This window comes from Calidris pugnax, unplaced genomic scaffold, assembly GCF_001431845.1.
Source record: "Calidris pugnax isolate Ruff unplaced genomic scaffold, ASM143184v1 scaffold24, whole genome shotgun sequence".
Classification (NCBI taxonomy): Eukaryota; Metazoa; Chordata; class Aves; order Charadriiformes; family Scolopacidae; genus Calidris; species Calidris pugnax.
In genome coordinates, this window is record NW_015090922.1 from 18,524,718 (window position 1) to 18,544,731 (window position 20,014).

The 20,014-nt window shown below is 41.7% G+C and overlaps 1 protein-coding gene across 3 annotated transcripts in view; it reads right to left on the reverse strand.

Annotated features, from left to right (window-relative positions):
* Positions 1 to 20,014, reverse strand: part of VIT (vitrin) — a 56,232-nt gene that overhangs the window by 23,481 nt on the left and 12,737 nt on the right. For 2 of the 3 annotated variants that reach the window (XM_014951283.1, XM_014951282.1), the window contains exons 2-9: positions 16,754 to 16,823; positions 14,798 to 14,863; positions 13,645 to 13,801; positions 11,851 to 11,984; positions 7,509 to 7,586; positions 4,579 to 4,659; positions 2,660 to 2,866; positions 1,961 to 2,011 (exon numbers count right to left, since the gene is read on the reverse strand). In XM_014951283.1, the coding sequence (XP_014806769.1) occupies positions 1,961 to 2,011; positions 2,660 to 2,866; positions 4,579 to 4,659; positions 7,509 to 7,586; positions 11,851 to 11,984; positions 13,645 to 13,801; positions 14,798 to 14,863; positions 16,754 to 16,784 (805 nt within the window). In that variant the 5' untranslated portion in view covers positions 16,785 to 16,823. Of the gene's footprint in view, positions 1 to 1,960; positions 2,012 to 2,659; positions 2,867 to 4,578; positions 4,660 to 7,508; positions 7,587 to 11,850; positions 11,985 to 13,644; positions 13,817 to 14,797; positions 14,864 to 16,753; positions 16,824 to 20,014 lie in introns of all 3 variants that reach the window. The other variant, XM_014951281.1, reaches the window with a different exon arrangement.

The window sequence follows — 20,014 nt, forward strand, 5'->3', positions numbered from 1 at the left end:
CCAGAGCTAAGAGCAGCCACAGCCAGGCTCCTTCTGACTGCTCTATTTCAAGGCTATTTACTTTTGAGGCATCTTTTGCAGGCAAACTACCAATGCCCTTTGAGACTTAGATCTGTGAGCCAAGATGGACAGGAGAACATTTGATTCTGTCTGGTCAAGCCAAACTCTGGATAAGGCCAACGGCACCATCAGAAGCTCTGTCCTAAATAATAAGAGTGAGTCCTAAAGGCTCCTCAGAGGGTGAAAACTGATAAACTGCTTTGTATATGGTCATTGTTTCAAAACTATATACTTTCTGTATTTTTTATTTTTATCCACTGCTGCTCTTTTAAAATCAAGAAGAGATCAGGAGAATTCAGGAAGTCAGATAGAGAGTTCAAACATACTAGACATAGTCCTAGAAAGGAAGTCCGAGAAATCAGAAGTAGGTCTCTGCCATTGCTACAGCTAACAGTAACCTGTCCCTAAGTCTGACCACTTGAATCTTTTGGGAGTTAATTTATGTTTAGAACTTCAGTAAAGAAAATTTTGAAGAAACATGGATCCAAATTGCAATGAAGTGACCATTGAAAGACTTGAAAAAGGGAGTGCTTTTTTTTTTTTTTTTTTTTTTTTTTTTAAATGTTTTTCCTGGGTTCATTAGAAACAAAAATAACCCAACCCCCTTTTTTTTTCCTTTTTTTTTTTTTTTTTTTTTTTTTTTTTTTTTTTTTTTTTTTTTTTTTTTTTACTAAAGGTTTGGTCTTACAAAAGACAAATATAACCATCCCACTGATTTCAGTGTTGCCAGAACTTTACCCTCAATAAGAATCTCTTACAGACTGGGAAACCTCAAATAGGGTTTCCTAATTGCTAGTAAAGACAATAATGGCCTCTTCTGTGCTCAGCCTGCAGGAATAGGAAATAGAAAAGAGAGCAACAAGCAGCACCAGGTTTACAGGCACATTAGGTACTGAATAATGCAGATTCTCACTGAATTTAAACCCTTTTGAATTTTGTTGGCAATTCTGTAAATCCTTCCATACATACACCTGCACATTTGACTCTGTGTGATTAACCCCTCAGGCCCCTGCCCTTATTCTGGGCTTGTGGCTAAATTTGACTTAATGATGCTGAATTAGCCCAAAGCACCTGCCCTGCCGTGTCCTTTGCTCTGAATTCCTCAGCAGCAGCGGGGATGGCTGCAGTTACATATGTGAGAGCAAAGCTGAGCTCAAGGCACTCAGAAATAGTGACAGAGCATAAAACATAATGACGGCCCAGCTCCCTTTTCACTTGAAAACGATCATATTGCCACACTCAGAAACTTGCAGACAGTTGAAAATACTCTCCTTTACTTGACTGCACGGCTGGGCAATTACATATTGTATGGGAAAATGCCTCTAAATGTTTGCATTGCAGGCTGTGGGCTGGAATGGTAGCTGGCTTCTGGATTGAGATGCTGAACTCTGAGCAGCTGCCACTCTGCTGTCAATAACAGGAGTGGCATGCCAGGAATAACATCACATTTACGCCAGGCTCAGAACCACAACCCAAAGTTTTTGAAAGAGCATTGGTTTAATGTAAATTAACATTTCCGAGCTCTCAGCCCTAAATTTAGATGTCTATGCAGCCTTCTGCACCATGTATCTTACAACTAATCAAGTCTGCCTTTGAGAGAATAAGACAGAATGAAGCAGTAGGAAAACGCAATTCAAACAGCACAAGCTTTGTGTCAAGTGTTGCAAAACCCAGCACTTGTCGAGGCTGAAATGTGCAGATATTCATTAGAAAAGCTTCCCCAGAGCTGTGGGTGATCAGCATCTTTGACATTCAGGCCAAGTGTCTGTTTTTTCAGTTTAAATCCAGACTTGGATTCAGTGATTGAGTTTGCTGAAGCTTGAAAGGTTATTGAATCATTGTTGCCTTAGAATACTCTCTACTGCATGCCTTGCAGCACATACTACTTCATCATACTTACTTGATGCTGCAGCTATCACAGATGAATATGCTGGGTGGACACTGCTAGAACCTAAAAAGAAAACATTTTAATTTTCAGCTACTGAAACCAAACAACCCAGTGTTAATGAATAAGAATTAACGAATAATGAAAGATTAAGGAAAACCAGGTGTGCAAAAATCATATAAGAATTCCTTCACAGTGTTTTCATGTTTAAAATCCAAAAGCTGTTACAAAAAATATATTACCACTTATATTTATTGAAAATTATCACAAAATTAATTCTAAAATGAGTCTTGACCTATTTGTTATATTCTCAGTCCAGACGTGTGTATCAAAGAACTATTTGTTGGCTTCTATACCTGAAAATCATAAAACTGTTTGGGAATGGAGAGCTTACTCCCACATGAATCAGTTTATATGTCAGTATATTATATGTTAGGCCATAAATTTACTGCAGATGAACTCTCATCTCAGAGAATCTATGCACATTTGTGTTTATGTGAGGCACACTAATTTTGTATGTATCTCAGAGGCACAACTCTAACTCCAGCCCATCTGCTGGAATGAATTTTTTTAACCACTCCTGATATTTCTACATTGAATTACTGAATTTGTGATCCACTAAGTCATGGTGTATACAGCTGCATGCCTTGTTCCTTAAATTTTAGAAAAGCTGTAGGTCTGGAGGAAAGCAATTTGAACATCCATGCTACTGACCTATATCTCTGATCCTATGCAGTCCGGGTCGAGTCTTGGCTGCAGCTACAACTGTTGTGGTTCTGGTTGTTGCAGGTGTTGGGGTTGGCTTTGCCGTTGTGGTGGAAGGGTCCGTTGTGGTGGTCGTTGGTGTTGGAGTTGTGGTGGCCGTTTGTGTAGCTGGTGTCAGCACTGGGGACGTCTGATACTCTTTGCGGACTGTGTCCCCTGTAGGAACATTGACATGATCACTGCAACTGGATGTGTGACACACATGGAAGAATCATTAATAGTGCTCACTGTTTAAGGTGATCCAGATACCAGTGTTCTCCACGGGATGTCTACAAGCATCCTCATCTGTGGAGCCATTAGTGCCCTTGTTGCTGTGTGGATGTGGAGCACGTGTGCCCGTGTGACACCATATCGCTCTCCTCTCTAGAGGGTGTGAGCAACAGCCTGTTGTAACCTTAGTGTTTGCTCTGTACTTTCTCTTCTTTGATCAGGAACACCTATCAACCTGACAGATGTCTCAGACCTGTGAAATGGTTCAACCAGTCAGCTGCAGTTTCCAGTTTGCTACCATCTTTTCTCAGTATAATTAAGCAGTTTTCCATATAAATGGAAATCAACTGACATCTGGAGATAAAAGATGGCCATTCTGAGTCATAGACCAGAACAAAATATGCATTGCTTAGCACAGCACTGAAATGTTTTTGGCAGAAAGACAACTTTCAGGTGACAGTGGTCTGGGGATTGGGTCAAAGCCAGAGCGGGGAGCGTTAGGGTTTTGGCAGAGGGGAGCTGGGGAGAGCACCACCTGGGAAGTGATGGTTTCATCTAACTTTGACTCATCTCGCAGTTGCTACTACTTTTAAAATGTATCATCTGTTGTGAGAACAGTGACAATTCTAGTTGCAAAATTTGCATCCTAAATATCCTCATACAAAATTGTTAACATGCTTACAGATCTTTCAAGTCAACATCTTGAAAAAAGAGCTTTCACTGTTCTCTTCTCCATCTATCTACAAGAAACTGCCCTAAAATACATTCTGTGTTCACCTCAGTCTTGTTCCTCTCCTCCCGGCCCATACTCCTGAGGATGGCCTGACACGCTGTCTACGCTGACAGGGAATGGTGTGCAGACTATTCATTGCTGTACAGCACAAGCTTTTATTTTATTGCTGGATGTTCTCCTTTTGGAAAGCAATATCATGAAACTGTCTGGTGGATTAATTACCACCTAATGCTAGCCAGTGAGAAACTCAGATCTCAGAGAGTTTTAATGGGATAATGCTGAAAGAGAGCTCAGAAGAAAAACAAAACAACTCAGCTGAAAAAAAACAGTATGAATGGCTCTCTTTGGGCTGAAAGGTGCCCTGCCCCATGTTGCTGCGCTAAAAGAAAGAAGGCAGAGAGCACAGTGAGTTTCCCCCTGCGGTCTGGTGCTGTTGGAGTGGGGAGCAGGCACATCAGGCAGATCTATACCCCAGGCTGCGAGGCGCAAGGAAAATGGGAGCTAACAGTATTAGCAGTAAAGCCCAAGGAAGCAGCAGCATAGTAAGAGCAGAGAAAAGATGTCTTGGTGCATGTTGGCTGGGTTTCTGGTGGAGCCTTTCTTCAAAGGGTTTGTAGGGCACATGCCCTGCATAGGAAATTGCCAAGAGCTGTGACGCAGGCTTTTGAAGTTCATGGCACCTGAAATCCCCCAAAGTGGAGGCAGAAATTAAACTGAGAGGGTGCCCTCTCTCCTCTGAATTGGTACCCTTCAAGCATGATTGCAGGTGCTCGTGTAATGGGGTTGTTTTGGTGGGAAAGAGGCTGTAGAGAGCAGGCTGGATGCAGGGTAAAGCTGTGCGTGTTACCAGTGTGCTTCCTATAAGCATCTGCAGGCAGTTTAGACTGGGATACTGTAATAAAGCACCAAGATTCCCAATCCATACCTTGTTCCAATGCTTTTTCTGATGTGTTAGCAGTATCTGTGCTCTTCGTAGCTTTTAAGTCTTGCTCTGGCTTTTTAGGCTCTGAAGCAAAATTAAGCACATTAGGAAATGCAGTTCTGGAAGAAAAGAATGTTAAGTCTCCTATTTAGAGATTATCAGTCCCCTAAGGAAGGCATCCCATCACCTGGCATTAGGTAGGTCAGTCGGTCTAATCAGAGCTTTCTCACCAGGTAAGAAAAAGTGATGGCTGGGTGCCTCTAGAAAGTAGCTACCTCATATTTTTGGTGCCAAATTTAGACATTTTTACTGTCTAAAAGCTCCTGCCAATGTCAATAGAATTTCTGAAGTGAGCAATAAATATAGGGTTTTACCACTAATAAACCAATACTTGTAAGATTAATGCCTCATGTTGTAGATTTTTCCTCTGAGTAGCAGTGTGTCCTGAGAATCAGGGTCACAGTGTGTAGGGTTTTTGGGGAATACCAGCTAACATACAATATTTCAATCTCTAATTCACGTTCAGATGTAGCTCTTTCTTGCCTGATTTTGTCAGATCATCATGGGGCCAAATCCTGAATACCATGGATTGGCTTTGAAGGAACAGGGAGATTTTTCTGGTTCTTTTTTTTCATCTGAGACCCAAAGTCATCAAAGTACTTGGAACATTTATTACAGTTCATTTACTGCCTCCCTGCAAAAGAACGTGACTCTGCTTTTATGTCTGACTGAGTACTGAGGGATTTTGATCTTCCATATTTTTCCCTTCTCTAGCTATTTTGGCAACATTTGAGAAATTACTCCAGGGTTAATGGTTTCCTAAATAATTGTATTATTTTTTAAAACAACAGCTTTTGATTGTTTTTAACCAGCTATGAATAGTTACTATTTTGGGAAGGTTTTTCTTGCCATGTCCAGCATTTGGGCAGCACTGTAACCACCAGCAACATTTAAATAAATGTCAGGCACTATGAATCTCCAGCGTTCCTGGAGGAAACAAACGAAAATTGCATCTCTGGCAGCTGATCTGGTGTGAAGCAGGATTTTTCGCTAACCTGCTGCAAGTGAGTGTAATCCTCAAAGAACTGTCTTTACCTCCTATAGGTAAACCTATAGATTTACATATTCAAGTGTGCAATGTGATCTCTATAATTTAAATGGGAAGAAAAAGGTAGCTTTTTTAAAATTAAGAAAGAAGTAGGAAACGATCTATCACAAGATGGCTCCCGGACCATATTACAGAGATTTTTATCTTAAGAACAAGCCTTTTCTAGCAGGGTACAGCTGAGATAGCTGGACTGAGGCGGCAGGGCCAAGGAGGGTTGATGGGCCCAAGCAGGGCTCATAGAAGATGGATTGTGACCATCAGATCTCTTTGCTACCTGTGGGATAGGGCTGGGTAAAGCAAGACACTGGCGTCGTCCAGCACTGAGTTTGATGTAACAGTTATTATTTGTTCCTTTCATCATCCTGGGTTTTCTCTGCGTGAATGCACAGTCTTTGTTGCTAGGATCCTAACATTTTCATTCACACCATTTGATTCAAGAACAAAGTGAAGGAAACTGCTTGCGTCTTTGGTTTTCTGCAGGAACGGTCTCCTGCTAGTTTGTTTACGTATTTGAGACACTTGATGACGCTCCCCATTCCTATACTGATTCCCACATAATGTGGGTTTTAGCACTGGTGGAAGAAATTGTTGCTTGCAGCCTGCTGAGTTCTACCCTGGCTGTGATTGTCCCTGGTCTTGTGTGAGACATTTGGGCTGATAATTCACATGTGGGTACATTTGGGAATGATGAGATGTGGCATTAGCGATTGTTTCCCAGAAAAAGCCAAAATTTCTAAGGTACTGCCTCTCTTGTAGCAGTAATTTCTACATACCTGGTCAAGACACATATACAAATCTGTACCTGTTTGATTGTAAATGCAAAGGTATTGGAAACTAAAGGCGTGGCTTTGAATGATGCATATTCTATCTGAACAGCTGCAGCATTCAGATGAAAATGAGCTTGTGTGCAAGTAAAAGCCTAAAGGTGAGTAAAGAGCTCTCTACTTTGCTTCCATGGACCAAACAATAATGGGCAGGAAAAGAGCAGGACTTCATGTAACCTCTGTGTGGCTTTGGATTGATGCAGCCCCACTGACAGGCATTTGAGTTCATGGAAAAGATACGGCACATTTTGTTATACATCTCACAGAGGATAAGCTCAGGAAGGCTCAGGAAACAGCAAAAAAAGCCATGTATGGTAAGTGTGTACCAGTATGAGTTGTTCATTTTGGTTTTGTTCACACTCTCAAGGAAGAGTCTGAACATTACAAAGTTGTTACAGGAGGCACAATCAAGTATCATTTCAAGTGATGGAGGCACTTCATGTACACTTGAATATCAGTTACCACCTGGTAAGACTTGATCTAAGACCTCTGAAAACAACTAAATTATTTAAACTGAGTTGAGTCATACAGAGTAGGATGCTGACTAAAATGGTTATAAAGTAGTTCTTTATCATATCATCCTTAGCTAAAGGATTGCATTGCCATCTGTGTCATTAGTATTATTTTATTATTATATTCTCAACACTGACTATCCCAAAAGATATCATGAACAGCATTAGGAGAAAGTAAACATGTAAAACCTCGAATGTTTTTAGATGACCAGTACAACATCATACTCACTGACAGATTTAAAGCAAGGGGGAAAATACTTCTGGGAACAGAAGTCTGTGAAACATGGTATGACCAAAAAATGGAAATTGTCTGGGATAACTTCCATGTGCTTAACATAAAAAAAAAAATATAATGAGGGATTTGGATGAGATACTAAGAGAGGCATTAACTTCTGACTCTGAATAATTATATCTTTGTATTACACAACAGAGAAGCTGCAACAGATAGTTGTGAATGGATGTAAGGGAAAGTCAGTCATAATTACTTGCCTGATTTAACAGCTGTGCTTTTTGAAGAAGAATATTCAAGAGTTGATGGATACGTCACACCTTTTCTTGGCTTGCCCTCTACAAAAAAATCATTGGACAGTATCACAAAATATTATAATTTTTCTTACAACAAAACTCCCGTCTAAAAAACATGTTCAGAAACAGTCCCTGCTTCTTTACTGCCCAACTAATTTTCTTGAAGATTTCTTCCATCTGATGGCAGAATCTCAAAACCATGCCACTGAAAATACCAATGCCTAAATCCACCGTCTTAAAAAAAACCAGAAAGCATGAAACCACAGTCCTGGGAAGGATTTGAAGAGGTCAGTTGGTCCATTCCTTTGCTCTCAAATGGTCTTAAGCATAAGGGGACCATTCCTGAAGGACATCTATATAACCTGTCCTTAAACCCACAGCCACCCCAGGCAGCCTTTTCCAGTGCCTGACTATGCAGTTGAGTTAGAAGACACATTTGATGTGGGATTCATTTTGTCACGGACACAGCATTCTTCTCTGACCTCACTTTTGCAACATGCCATTTCTGGCAACAGTCCTTTGCAGTAATAACAGTGAGAGAAGGCTGTGCTTGTGTGTGGGAACATATAGTACCTATATTTAGATCTAAAATGAGGGCCCTGTCTTAAAACAATGAGGTACGTTTCCCAGTTAAACTTTAAACCACAAATCTTTTTAGTGCCGCACCAGATGCCATCTGTATCGGTACATATGGCCATGCAACTCCATCTCTTGAGGCAGTTTTTGTATTCCCAAGGCACATTTATATCACTGGAAGAAAAGCATTGCACAGAAGACCCTTGTAGGGAAGACTGCTCTGGCCTCTAGGAGCTGAAAGCAACTTTTCTGTACAAGCTTGGACATAGTGAATGTAGGACTTCTAGACCCCCACATTGACTCTCTCTGCAAGATGCTGTGCTTTGTCACATGTCTGGACCACCTCAGGTGAGACCTAACTTCCACCTCCTGCAAACATGACTCATGATGATGATGGTAGGTTTGCTTTCCTTTACTCCCACGGTGGATTCTTTTAGAAGTTATACATGGCACTGTGAGCTTGCCAGTTGTCATCCTGAGTAATTAATCCAGAGACCAACAGCACACAACAGAATTAGCTGCTACAGACCAAGCCATGCCTGAGAACTGGAGGCTATTTTGCATGTGGTGACACACAAAGAAGGGTATATGTGAGACGAACGTCCTCTATGTGCAGGGGATGGCCATGGAGCTGGAGAGGCATTGTGCTTTGTCGCTTTTCATGTCTCTAGCTGTCCTTTGTTTTACTCCTCATCTGAAATTTCAGATGTCATTAAAAAATTCTACATGAAGAAGTTAGTTTGAGTTACTTATGAGGCAATGATGTAAGGAACTATTCCATTTCTTTCTTACAGTAGTATAAATGCAGACCAGCTCCACTGAAGTCAACACAAATCTGCTAAAGACCAGAGCTGGCAAGTTAGCATGCAAGGACAAGCTGGAAAAAGCTTCCTCCTTGCCCTTGGATCTCTCACAGAAGCTGGCCTAAGAGAAGGGTGGCAGGTCTTCCCTTCCACTTCTCCCTAAAGCTAAACCAGGATCAGGACCCAAGCTGGACTAGTGAGCTCTTCTGCTAACTTGGTAGAAAGAAGGAAAAGTTATAGGATTGCAGATGATTTCTAAATGCATTTCTTTACTCCCAACAGAGGCAGAGTTGTCAGGTATGAGTGGTTGGTACACTGATGCAGCAACAGCATAATCATCTGATCTTAATTTAGAATCTTTCTGTGCTAATATGATTTTTTAATGCAAACATGAAGCCCACTGCTCTGCAAATAAACTAGCTGGCATGGAGAGGCTGGCTGCTCCTAGGTGCTGGGGTCTTTGATCAACAGCAACTTGCATCCCATGTGTGATCAAGAGATGGGTCTGAGGCCTGACCTGAATGTGGCCCTGGACATATTACCTGCCCTCTGGAGCAATGGTAATAAGCCTTTTCCACTCTGCAGAAAGTTACATCTGGGTTGGAGTTTGCTTAATGTACTTAGAAATGGTTTTACGTATGGGCTGAAAACCTCAGCTTCTGGCCGTTGAAGTATTAGCTATAGGGTGGTGGCTGCTCACCCTCTCACGATTATTTGCGACTAGCAAACCCAGAGGTTTAGGACTCTATTTTCTTAACCTGCTAGCTGCAAAACTCTCACTAAACTGAATGGAGTCATTCAACCGAGTGCCAAGGCATTTCAGTGCTTGAAAGTGAATACCAGGGCATTTACATACCTCCTGGTGTGCTGTCTGCTTCAGTCCCAGAGGACAGACCTCCATCCCTCTCTGCCCCTAAATCACGCCACTTCATTGCCTGAGTCCTCCAAGGATTCCTATTCTGTGCTTTTTTGTGTGGATACTCATTCACAATTTAAACATCACAAACTGTTGGTGACAATATCCTAACTAGGAATAAACTGTTGGCAGGTTTCCAGCGTACAGCATCGCATACAGGTCTAGTCTGCTGAAAGGGAATTCAGCTGGAGAATAGGAATTCCATTCAAACTCTAAAGCTGCCCTGAAATTAATGCCTTAGGTGACTTTGTATTTTTATTGAAGAATGGTCTATGTATCTCCGTCTTTTTATGACTCATAATTGAAAAAAAAAAAACACGAACCCCAATGCATCTGTTTTTGAGACTGACATTTGTCTGCATTCAGCCGCAGGCTGCTGAGATGAATAGCACAGCCTTCCTGGGGTTTTAGTCTTCTAAATTTCTCTCTAAAATTTCCATATTTTCAGCAGTTATAGTGAGAGTTTTCTTCCTATTTATATTTGAAATATGATATGATAATGTATGATGTAACATGTATGTTAGATTTATGCTTGAATTCACTTATAAATTAAGTAGTTTCACTGACATCAGTGACAGCACTCAGCATGAGCCAAATTAAATGCAAAAGGGACAAATCTCATCATGCCTACGCACACCCAGAATTTTCACCATCTCCTGTTACATGTACTTGTAACTTTCTCCTGTGTCTTCTTTTATAGTGTCTCATTAATTAAGAATAAAGATTTGCTGCTATAAATCAAAAATTCCTACAGTTTTATGGGATAACAACTGAGCAGCTGCTGAGGTAAAAAAGAAATCTTATTTCCCGTTTATGTACCAGAATTACAATATGCTGTTTGTTGAGGAAAAAACAGCAACAAGTACAAGTAGCAATTCAGCTATTCCGGGAAATTCCTACTCATCCAAAATAAATCCTCCTCATAATGTGGTGTACCCATGGCAGAATGCTGTAAAAAGTGCATCCAAATGTATTAATGCAAACTCCAGATGACAGTTCATTTCGGTCAGTTTCTGAGACCTCCTTTGCTGTCCACACATTTTCACATGAAAAGAACATTTCTTTATTCTTAGTGGCTGTTCAGTTGCTTGAGCTGTTGAATTTTCCAGGAATGATCTGGCTAACTAACATCACTTGGTTATGCCTATCCTAAATCTTCAAAAGTGTGGACCAGCGAGAAGTTAGATTTAGAAATTGCACGTAAAACAAAGTAAATTAGACCCTCCTTTCACACAGTTAGAATGAGTGCAAGTAGGTTTGCTATAATCTGAAGCTCATGTAAAGGGGACCTAATTTAGCCCAAAAAATCTGTGAATTTTGTCAGTCAAGGTAAGTGAGTTGCTGTATTATACTATAGGGAGAAAAAAGAATGAGCATTAAATTAAGATGGATTTCCCTGCACTGACTAGGTATCAAAACTGTTTGTCTAACAGAGGTGGGGAGAATTCATAGCATACTAGTGATGTACCAACAGAATTGCTTAATACAGGCTTTGCATAAATACAGTATGGGTATATGTGGCTCGAGATGGGCTGACAGATGCCAGAAGTCACTTCAAAAGACACAAACTCAGGTGCAGACTGAGGATGCTTCAAATGGCCAAAAGGCCTTTAAGTTCCCTTAGCAGCGCTACTTACCGGGGTGGGCAGCAAGTGCAACATGAATACCTACCAGTCAGTACCGAGGCATAGATTTTTACACATCAACAGAAGGAATTAAGATGCCCTCAAAGTCAATCCAGAGTGCTTGTCACCTCCCGCAGTGGGCTCAGACCCACACTGGGATGAACCAAAGATGCTGCTGGTGGGGTCTATTTCTCTGCAGGCTACGTAGGATACCCGGAATAAAAACTCTCTCAAGTGCATTATTTGTGCTAAAGCTAAGTGGGGTGAGGCTGCAGTGACTAAGCAGGTCTTTAAAATGGAAAGGCTGGTTCCCCCCTGCCCATTGCTGCCTGGCCGGCAGAGAGAGGCCGGTGAGGGCAGGCAGCTCTGGTGTTCCACCATGGTACCTGACACGAGGAAGGACTCCCTCCAGCGTGGCAGTGACAGGGACCGGACCCCGTTGGAGAAGCTCCCACGGTAACCGGAGTGGCCCGCGACTTTCTGGACGAGGATCTTCCCGCCTGTGTTGTCGATTATACCACTGCAAGGGGAAAGCATGGTGTCTGAAGGTGGAAATTGCCCCAGAAAACTTAAAAACTGTTCAACAACACGAGAGGTATGAAACATTCACTTTTACCTTTAAACCAGGGGCTGCGGTAGAACTGTGATTCTACTACTGAGTCTGCTGCTAAGAAATATTTGTGTTTTTTCCACATAGAGAAGAGCAGTTTGTTACAAAGTGCTGTCAGGATCCGTTTGCTCTTCCCACTGATCTACTGATCCTGTGTTTAAGATTGACCTAGTTGCACACAAGAACAAGCCTCTGCCTTCGTTAAAATTCCTGCAAGCTTGATTGAATGACTGAGGATATAGGGAGAGGTACTCAGAGGAGTTTTCGGGCCAACTGTGTGACGGAAATACAAATTTGAGGCAAATGCCTCACTTTCTTGACTTTTTCTTCTGTAAAAAAATTAATGTTTGAGTTACGGTATGTGTTATCTGACCTCAGCCTGGAGAAAACTGAACACAGTATTGCTGGAAGCTGTAGAAAACCTGGCAGGCTCGGTGTCTGGTGTTTGACATGTGACATAACATGTATCTCAAAGACAAACAGAAAACCTTATGTGTAGGCAACCTGCTGTGGCATCATTAGGAAAGCAGGCAAACCAAGAAGTAACTGTGACTCTAGAAGCATTTGAGCATCTCAGTGCTTTGTACCTTCCCTTTGGGACAAGCTCTGCAGGCAGAGAAAAACGATTTCCATTGTGCACTGGTATTTGCAGGAAGAATTTTTCCTTGGAAAGCCAGTCACCTGGCAGGCAGCTCCCCAGCAGGGGCTGAGCAGACGGAGCTGCAGCCAGGAGGTGGCAGCCCCTGAGCACACAGGCACATCAGCCGGTGCGCTGGGCAGCACAGAGGAGAGGTGCAAAGTCCCCAGAGCCTTAACTATTCAACTTAAGCTATTTCACAGAACTGGAAGCACTGCAATAGCTCAAATAGCTCTGAACAAAGTCAAGTTGCCAATCAATCTTTATGAGATCTTACTGCATTTTCAGCTCAGTGCATCCTGCCTTTGTATCCTGCCTACAGTTATGGTGTGTTTTGGTTGTGAAGTTATTCTCCATTAAGATTTTATGCACATTTTTGCATGGCTAATAAAGCTTAGCAAAATCTGTGCTATAAAATTTGTATTATACATTTCCTTGTCCTATGCCCTTTTCTGTGGCAGGAAAGCACATTACTCAGCCTCTGATGTCAAGGACAGTTAAATTCAAATCTGGACAACCCAAACCAATCCCAGAAGTGAGTTATATGTATTCATCACTGATGATATGCCTATTTTTTTCTGAAGCTTTATTAGTAGCAGCAGCTCCATCCCTATCTTCCGCTCGAATAATAACAGTACAATAGTAATTTGCTATGCATGAATGAGAGATCTGCAAATCTCAAGGCACTTCTCCTAAAGTTGAGAAACATCTTCAAATATGACTGATTTCAGTAGGAATACAGGATTGACAGCACTTTGCAAGATTGGATCCATAGCATCACACATGGTCTGTTTTGCAGGTTTTCTATTAGAACAGCAGCCTGTAATCAAATCTACAAGGCAGTGGAAACTTTAAAGGGTCTGAACAGCTGAGAGCTCTTTACACTGAAACAACAGTTTTGTCTGAGTGCTTTGCTCATTTAAACTCACTCACCTGTGAATTGCAGCATTGCACACACTGGAAAAGGATGCATAAATGTCTGTGCCATAAACACGGTATTTTACATCTTGACATCCAGGAGGGCATTTTGCAATGAATTCTGGATTGATTATCTTCCCCGCCTTGACGTCGCAGTCGATCTGGGGTACATCTGTGAGTGTAAAGTCTTGGTAAAGTCAGATTGAATCTTTTCATAGCTGAGTGATCTTGTCATGAAACAGTAAGTAACTGAGTGACAGGGATGCCCTCCTCTTATGCCTTCATATCAATGGTTTTGGGTTACAAGACATGTCTATGTGTTCTGCATCCACAATATAACACATAATAGCCCCTATACTGAGGCATGTGGCTGTAACTAATGATGGACTAAAGAAGCCTGAAGATATTTCTGACCTTCAGTCTTTGCTTCTCTGAAGGAAATATCTGTTATGACACTTTGCTGGCAAGAGAAAGAAATGTAGTCACCCAGGCTGTGGTTAACATGTGGGAAGGAGGGGGTGGGAGAAGACGGGGCTGTGAGTTGGGACCAGCAGGGACTGTGCACACATGAGGCAGGATGCTTCCCAAGCATCCCACTGTGCTCATGTAGCTCTGTGCCATCTATAATGCCAGGCTGCAGCAACAGCTCATCATCTCGTTCTTACTTTTTAAAACTATTTGCTGGATACAATTTAGTTTGAGGAAGGGGTGTGAGTTCACAACCTCACAGCAGGCTTGTTTGTCAACTAAATGAGCAAAATAATCTGTGGCCAGAAATGCTTTTGCAGCAATGTAGCTGGAAGTTATACAGCCTAGTGCAAAGGACATGTGCCTCTTGTCTCATGCTAATCAGCTACATGTGTTTTGTGTTCCAGCAGGTCCACGTCACATATTTATCTCTCTCTCTCTCTGTGAAAACCTTAGTGCTTGCTTAGATCCTTGTGTAGTACCTAATGATCTATGAAGACACAATTTGGTAGTGAAGTACACAGTTTCGCCTTGACAGGTATTCAGTATCACACACTTCATTTAGTGATTTGATTTCAGTAAAAGAATCTGTTAGTTAACATATGCCCCCATTGACTCTGCAGACAATTTTGAAGAGTTACCAGAATACAACCTCCCTTTGCGCTGTAAAGCAGCCAAGAATACTACTGGGACCACTTACAGAGCTTAGCTTTTTTCGTCTTCTTTGTGGCTTCCTTAGCTGCGTATGTACATATAAGAAAGACACCTAAAACAAAGGAAACATAGTATCAGGAAAAGGGGGCAGAGGGGACTATCGAGATCAGTCAGCACAAGTTCCTGTCCATGAGATTTCCCAAATCTGAATCAACAGGTTGAAAAAACGAAATGGGAATATTCTCAGCCCCAGTTAGGTTTCTACTTATTGGTTAACTTTGCAGTCAAGATGGCGTCTACCCTGGGCCAGTTTTTTGAAGGGGATTAAAAATCAGTTCAGCTTACGTATTTATCTATGGAACTCACTATCAAAAGATACCGTTGAGTTCATGTGGTCCAGAAAACCATGAAAGGTCCCAGTATTTCCACAAGAGGTGGAAACTCTTTGTAATTGGTGTGATAGAAATGTCAGCGAAACAACGTGCTCTGTGCATAAAGCAACTGGAAAGTTAAGGGGGAGAAAGATCCTTCTTAATAGCCCCGCAGGGAAGTTATTCTGTAATCGTGCATTGTGGCATTTTCACTCACTGGTGGTAGCAGGTATGGGATCGTGCGCAGCATTACGGACTATATGAGGTTCTAGAGTGGCATGTCCCAGTATCTTGTCCCAGCAAGGACACTGGTTTTCTTCAGTGAGTAGAATTATGATTTGAAAAGTGTAATAGTAAGAGAGGCATACACTGTTATATTAAAACATACACCACAGTATATGCACGTAGCTTACCTTGTTAGGTTTACTTGTTAAATGCATGACTCAGAAAAACTCTTCATTCTCTATGCTTATTTTATAAGCACTATATTATGGGTAATTACTAACTTCATTACAAATATCTTGACTTTCCTGTTCACCTTTCCCTTCTCTGTGCTTTCAGAGGGAATTGAAACTCTCTACGATGTGTTGGCTGATCTCATCATTTGTTAAGTTAATCTTACTAGAATATGCAACAGCAGTCTTATTTCTTTCTTTTATGCTCTTCTCCCCCTAGACTGATTGCAGAGTTTGCAGACTTAAACACTTCTACAACTTGCTCAAAAGAAAAATAAGTCTCACAGTGTCTGAAGTGACAGTGTACAGATGCAGTATTGGGGCTGTCACTGGTACAGTTGTGTAACCAAGACAAAAACTGTACTTCAAAAACAAAAGTAGGGAACCAGTGAAAAATAAAGTGCAAGGTCCCAACTACACGCAATGTTAGGGCATAATTTAATGTGGAGAAAGCAATTTGGTCTCTTAGTAAAGACAGAAAAACTACATAGATAGCTTTGAATTTGAACTAAGAATGGCTATCCTGCCAGGCTTGAGGATCCCAGCTAAAGGGAATATTGCCTGAGAATGTCACAATTAAAGTCATATAGCACTGTCAGGTGATGTAGTGGCTGGATCTCTGTCAAAGGGAGACTTATACTTACATATAGATAAAGTACACTATGAAATCACATTTAATCAACCACAGTATTCATGTAAGATAAAATGCAAATTCTGGATTCTCTACATGTTCCCAAAAAGCAAGATCCTGACTGCAAGGAGAAAAACATGTTTATAGCCTTTTTCCTTTGGTACTGTCTTGTTCATGGAAAGAGCAAGAACTCAAGAGGAAAATTGGGAAGAGATGCTTCCACATAAGAAACAGCTGATTTTGTTTTTTTGGAGGGAATCTCCACATTACAGACATTTTTCAGGCCTAGTTGTGCTATTGGATATGGACTGCATGCAGATGCTCATGTACTTAGGGATCTCTGCTAGTAATAAATACTGTTTCTGTGCCAAAGGCAAGAACTCCGAGTAGCCCATTCCTGAAAAGCTGTACCAAAACTTACTCCACCTGCCACTGAGAGCTTCATCAGCCATGGAGTCCGAAGGGAAGAGAAGAAGCCAGCAGCCACTGGTTTCTGCAGAGTACAAACCTATAAACTACTAACTGCAGCATATAACTGTACTTACCGAAGAAGGTTGCAATGATTGCGGCCTTCATGGTGAGTAAAGCAAAATCTGGATGTGTCACTAAGGAGCACTGAAAGGAAAAGAAGAATACATCAGGCTGGATTTGAAGGCATCGCAGATGATACCGGAATGGTGAGGGAAGAGGGATTGTGCACTCATCTTCAACTTTCACAGTCCTCACATGCTGCATCCTCTTCTCATGCTTTGTAGAGCAGCTGATGTCCTCAGAGCAGACGGTGTTTGGACTGTGGCACTCCCATGGACTAACTTTTTACATCTGCCCAAGATTTGCCTTTTGCCTCACAAAACCAAGATTTCATTACACATACACATTTCTGAAACCAGTGGCAAGAGAGGGCATAATGGGTACAGGTAATGCTCTGACAGTTCATTCAGTACTCTTTTAAGACATACTCACAGGATCATATTGTCCACACATCAAACCGCACCATGTAATCTCATAAAGATACAGGGAACATAAGTCCATTCACTCCTGAAGGACGGTGTGTAAAGTATTTTGCAATCGTGCCATCGTTTCTGAGTCAAACTACCAGTTTCTTTCCTTTTCTGAGGAGGGGTGGGTGGGGGTGTGTGTAAGCACAAGCACCTGAGACTAAGAGGACTCTGTCAGAACATCTGGACATTTTTGGGGGGATCTGCGTATGTGGTTCCTGACCCCTGCCAACCCTGAAGCTCTTGGCCAGGCTACATGAACACACACTTACAGAGATAACCCGTCTTGAGTGTCACTTCCCATGCTGCTTTTGTAGTTATTTGGTGATTGTTGAGGGAATCCTGGGTTGGACACTCGTAATTAATCTCAGTCATTAAAATAATCCAAGATGCTTGAGAAATACCAGAATAAAAAGTTCTGAGAGGGACAAAATATTTGTATGTTGTACTCAAGGATCAAAATAAACTTTGAAGACAAAGTCTTCAAAGAAACTGTTTGTAGGCTTACAAATGGAAAGATTTGTACTGAAATAAGAATTAGCTTGCTATCAAGGAAGAAAGTACATGGAATGTTAAAGCTGCAAATGACCAGGAAAAGCAAGATATCTGCCTCCTGGAAAAACAGCAGAGGCAGATTTCACATAGCAATTCTGTACTCAGAACCAGGGCTTTGACCACTCCAGAAATAAATTTAGGCTGACAAGGCAGACACAGGAGAGAGAAAAAACCTTACAATGTATTGTCATATGCAATGTTTCCACATTTTTTATTTTAATTGCTCTTGTTTTTCAAGCAGGTGATATGCTTCTGGAGTGAGGATGACTAAAATGGTATGCTAGACTAGACTAAACTGAGTTCAGCCAGTTGTAGGCCTATGTAATTTATAACCCTTTTTACATGGACCAGCTGCACCTCTGATTTTTGCTTCTTCTGTGCTATGGTCAGGCAACTTCAAATGCAAGGACGTACTAAGAGTATCACTTCCTAATATATTTGTTTTTCTTTAATTATCTCCCTAAAACAGTTCTCCTGCTAGGCTACTAATGCTGAAAGCTGCAGAGGTTACTCAGAAGACACTGAACTGAATCCTGGAGGTGTGGAAATCGGCTCAACACGGTGAGTGTGTCTTTCTGCAAAAGAGGGCAGTTGGGGTGACCCCAGACTGTACAGGCTGTAGCAGCAATAGCAGTTATGTGGTATTATTCTGCTGTGTCTGTTAGTTTCCCTGAGAAAACCTTGCCCGTCTCCTGGGAGAAAAATACATTTTAAGCACATACTGCAGTATATTTCCACTGTGAAGCTGCTAAAGGAAATAGTAACAAGCTGTAGAGAGTTCAGAGGACCGTAGCTCAGATGCTCTTCTCTTCACTAAACTCATCACCGGGTCAGAGGTATCAAAAAATTATCCCTCTGCAGTGAGTTCTCGCCTCAGGTCAATCCCAGAAAGAGGAGGAAGAATAAGAGTTGCAAGTCAATGGCAGAACCACCATGCACCATTAAAGGCTGTACTGGCACTGACTTAGGCTTTGGAAAAGGCCTCTTAGTATGAGGCCTTTATCTCATATGAGGCCTCCCAAAATCTGCAGTGAATAAATTCAGCAGCAGCATCTTTATATAAAGTCAAAGAAAGCTATAAGAATTTGTCCTGCCAGTATTTGGTTCTGTGCTGAGGTATCTCCAGTTTAATTTGAGTAGAAAAGGTCTAAGATGGTAAAGGATCCGTGTAAAAGCTAGCTTCACGGGTGCGTTGCTATGTGCTTTGTGGAGTGAGTCTGATACTGTTTAACTTTTCCTGTGTCACAAAATATGTAACAACCTATACCACCAGCGCTGTGCAAGGCTTCTCATTGCTTTCTGAAGGCCTTGCTGTCCTCAAGCCCTCCTGTCCCCAGTCCAAGGCCAGCTGCCCCAGGAGCCCTCCCAGTCCTCTTGAGTGGCGCTACCCCAGGCTTGGCTGCAGTTGCTATCTCCACTTAGTCTGCTGGTGGTATTGATTTTCAAGGCAACAGAAAGTGGCCTTGTTGTTTTTTTTTTTTTTTTTCCTAAAATGTTATGTATTTCCTGCAGAAAGAGGCCATGAAATATAAAAGGAGTTCAGATGTATAGCCTGCTGGGGGCAGATGAGTCCAACAGACAAATTAGCCTTAGATTTTTTATCAGTAAGAGAGTTAACAGAAGCATTTAGACAAGGTTGTTAGATTTACTTAGCAGATTTGTTGTCATAGCTACAGACAAAAGCATTTTATTGTGGACTCTGTACTTTTGCTGGTACAGTTTATACAAGTATCCTGATGGAAATAAATTACAATAGTAAAGAAATTTATTTTTGCCACTATTAGTTTCTACATTAGGCACTGGCAGGCCAGGAAAAATGCATAGACATCCTGTGACACAGCTCTGGTGGCAACACTCTCAAGGGGGGGTCTTGGCCTTCAGACCCTGAGCTGTCACCTGCGGGAAAGCACAGGCGGATCTACACTGCTGACGATTAAGTGTCCAGCTTAGAGGCTCCAAGCTTTCTGTTGTGGGAAGCCTGTGTGCATTCATTGTATCTGAGGCCTAGGGAGTCACCTGATTTAAGCCATATGAGATCTCCTATACTGGGCACTAGCACAGCATCCGTTACTTCAAAATGGTACAGGGAGCAACAGCCTGGAACGAAACAGTGAGTTTTTTTGTTTCTCTGGGAAGGAAAGGGAAAGCAGGGCTTCAATCCATGCATATAACAGGCTTTTTAGTCTGTGTAGATCCACTAGGAAGTTTGGGGATTTTTTTCTCTGTGGATCAAGAATGGCATTTGCTATTAAA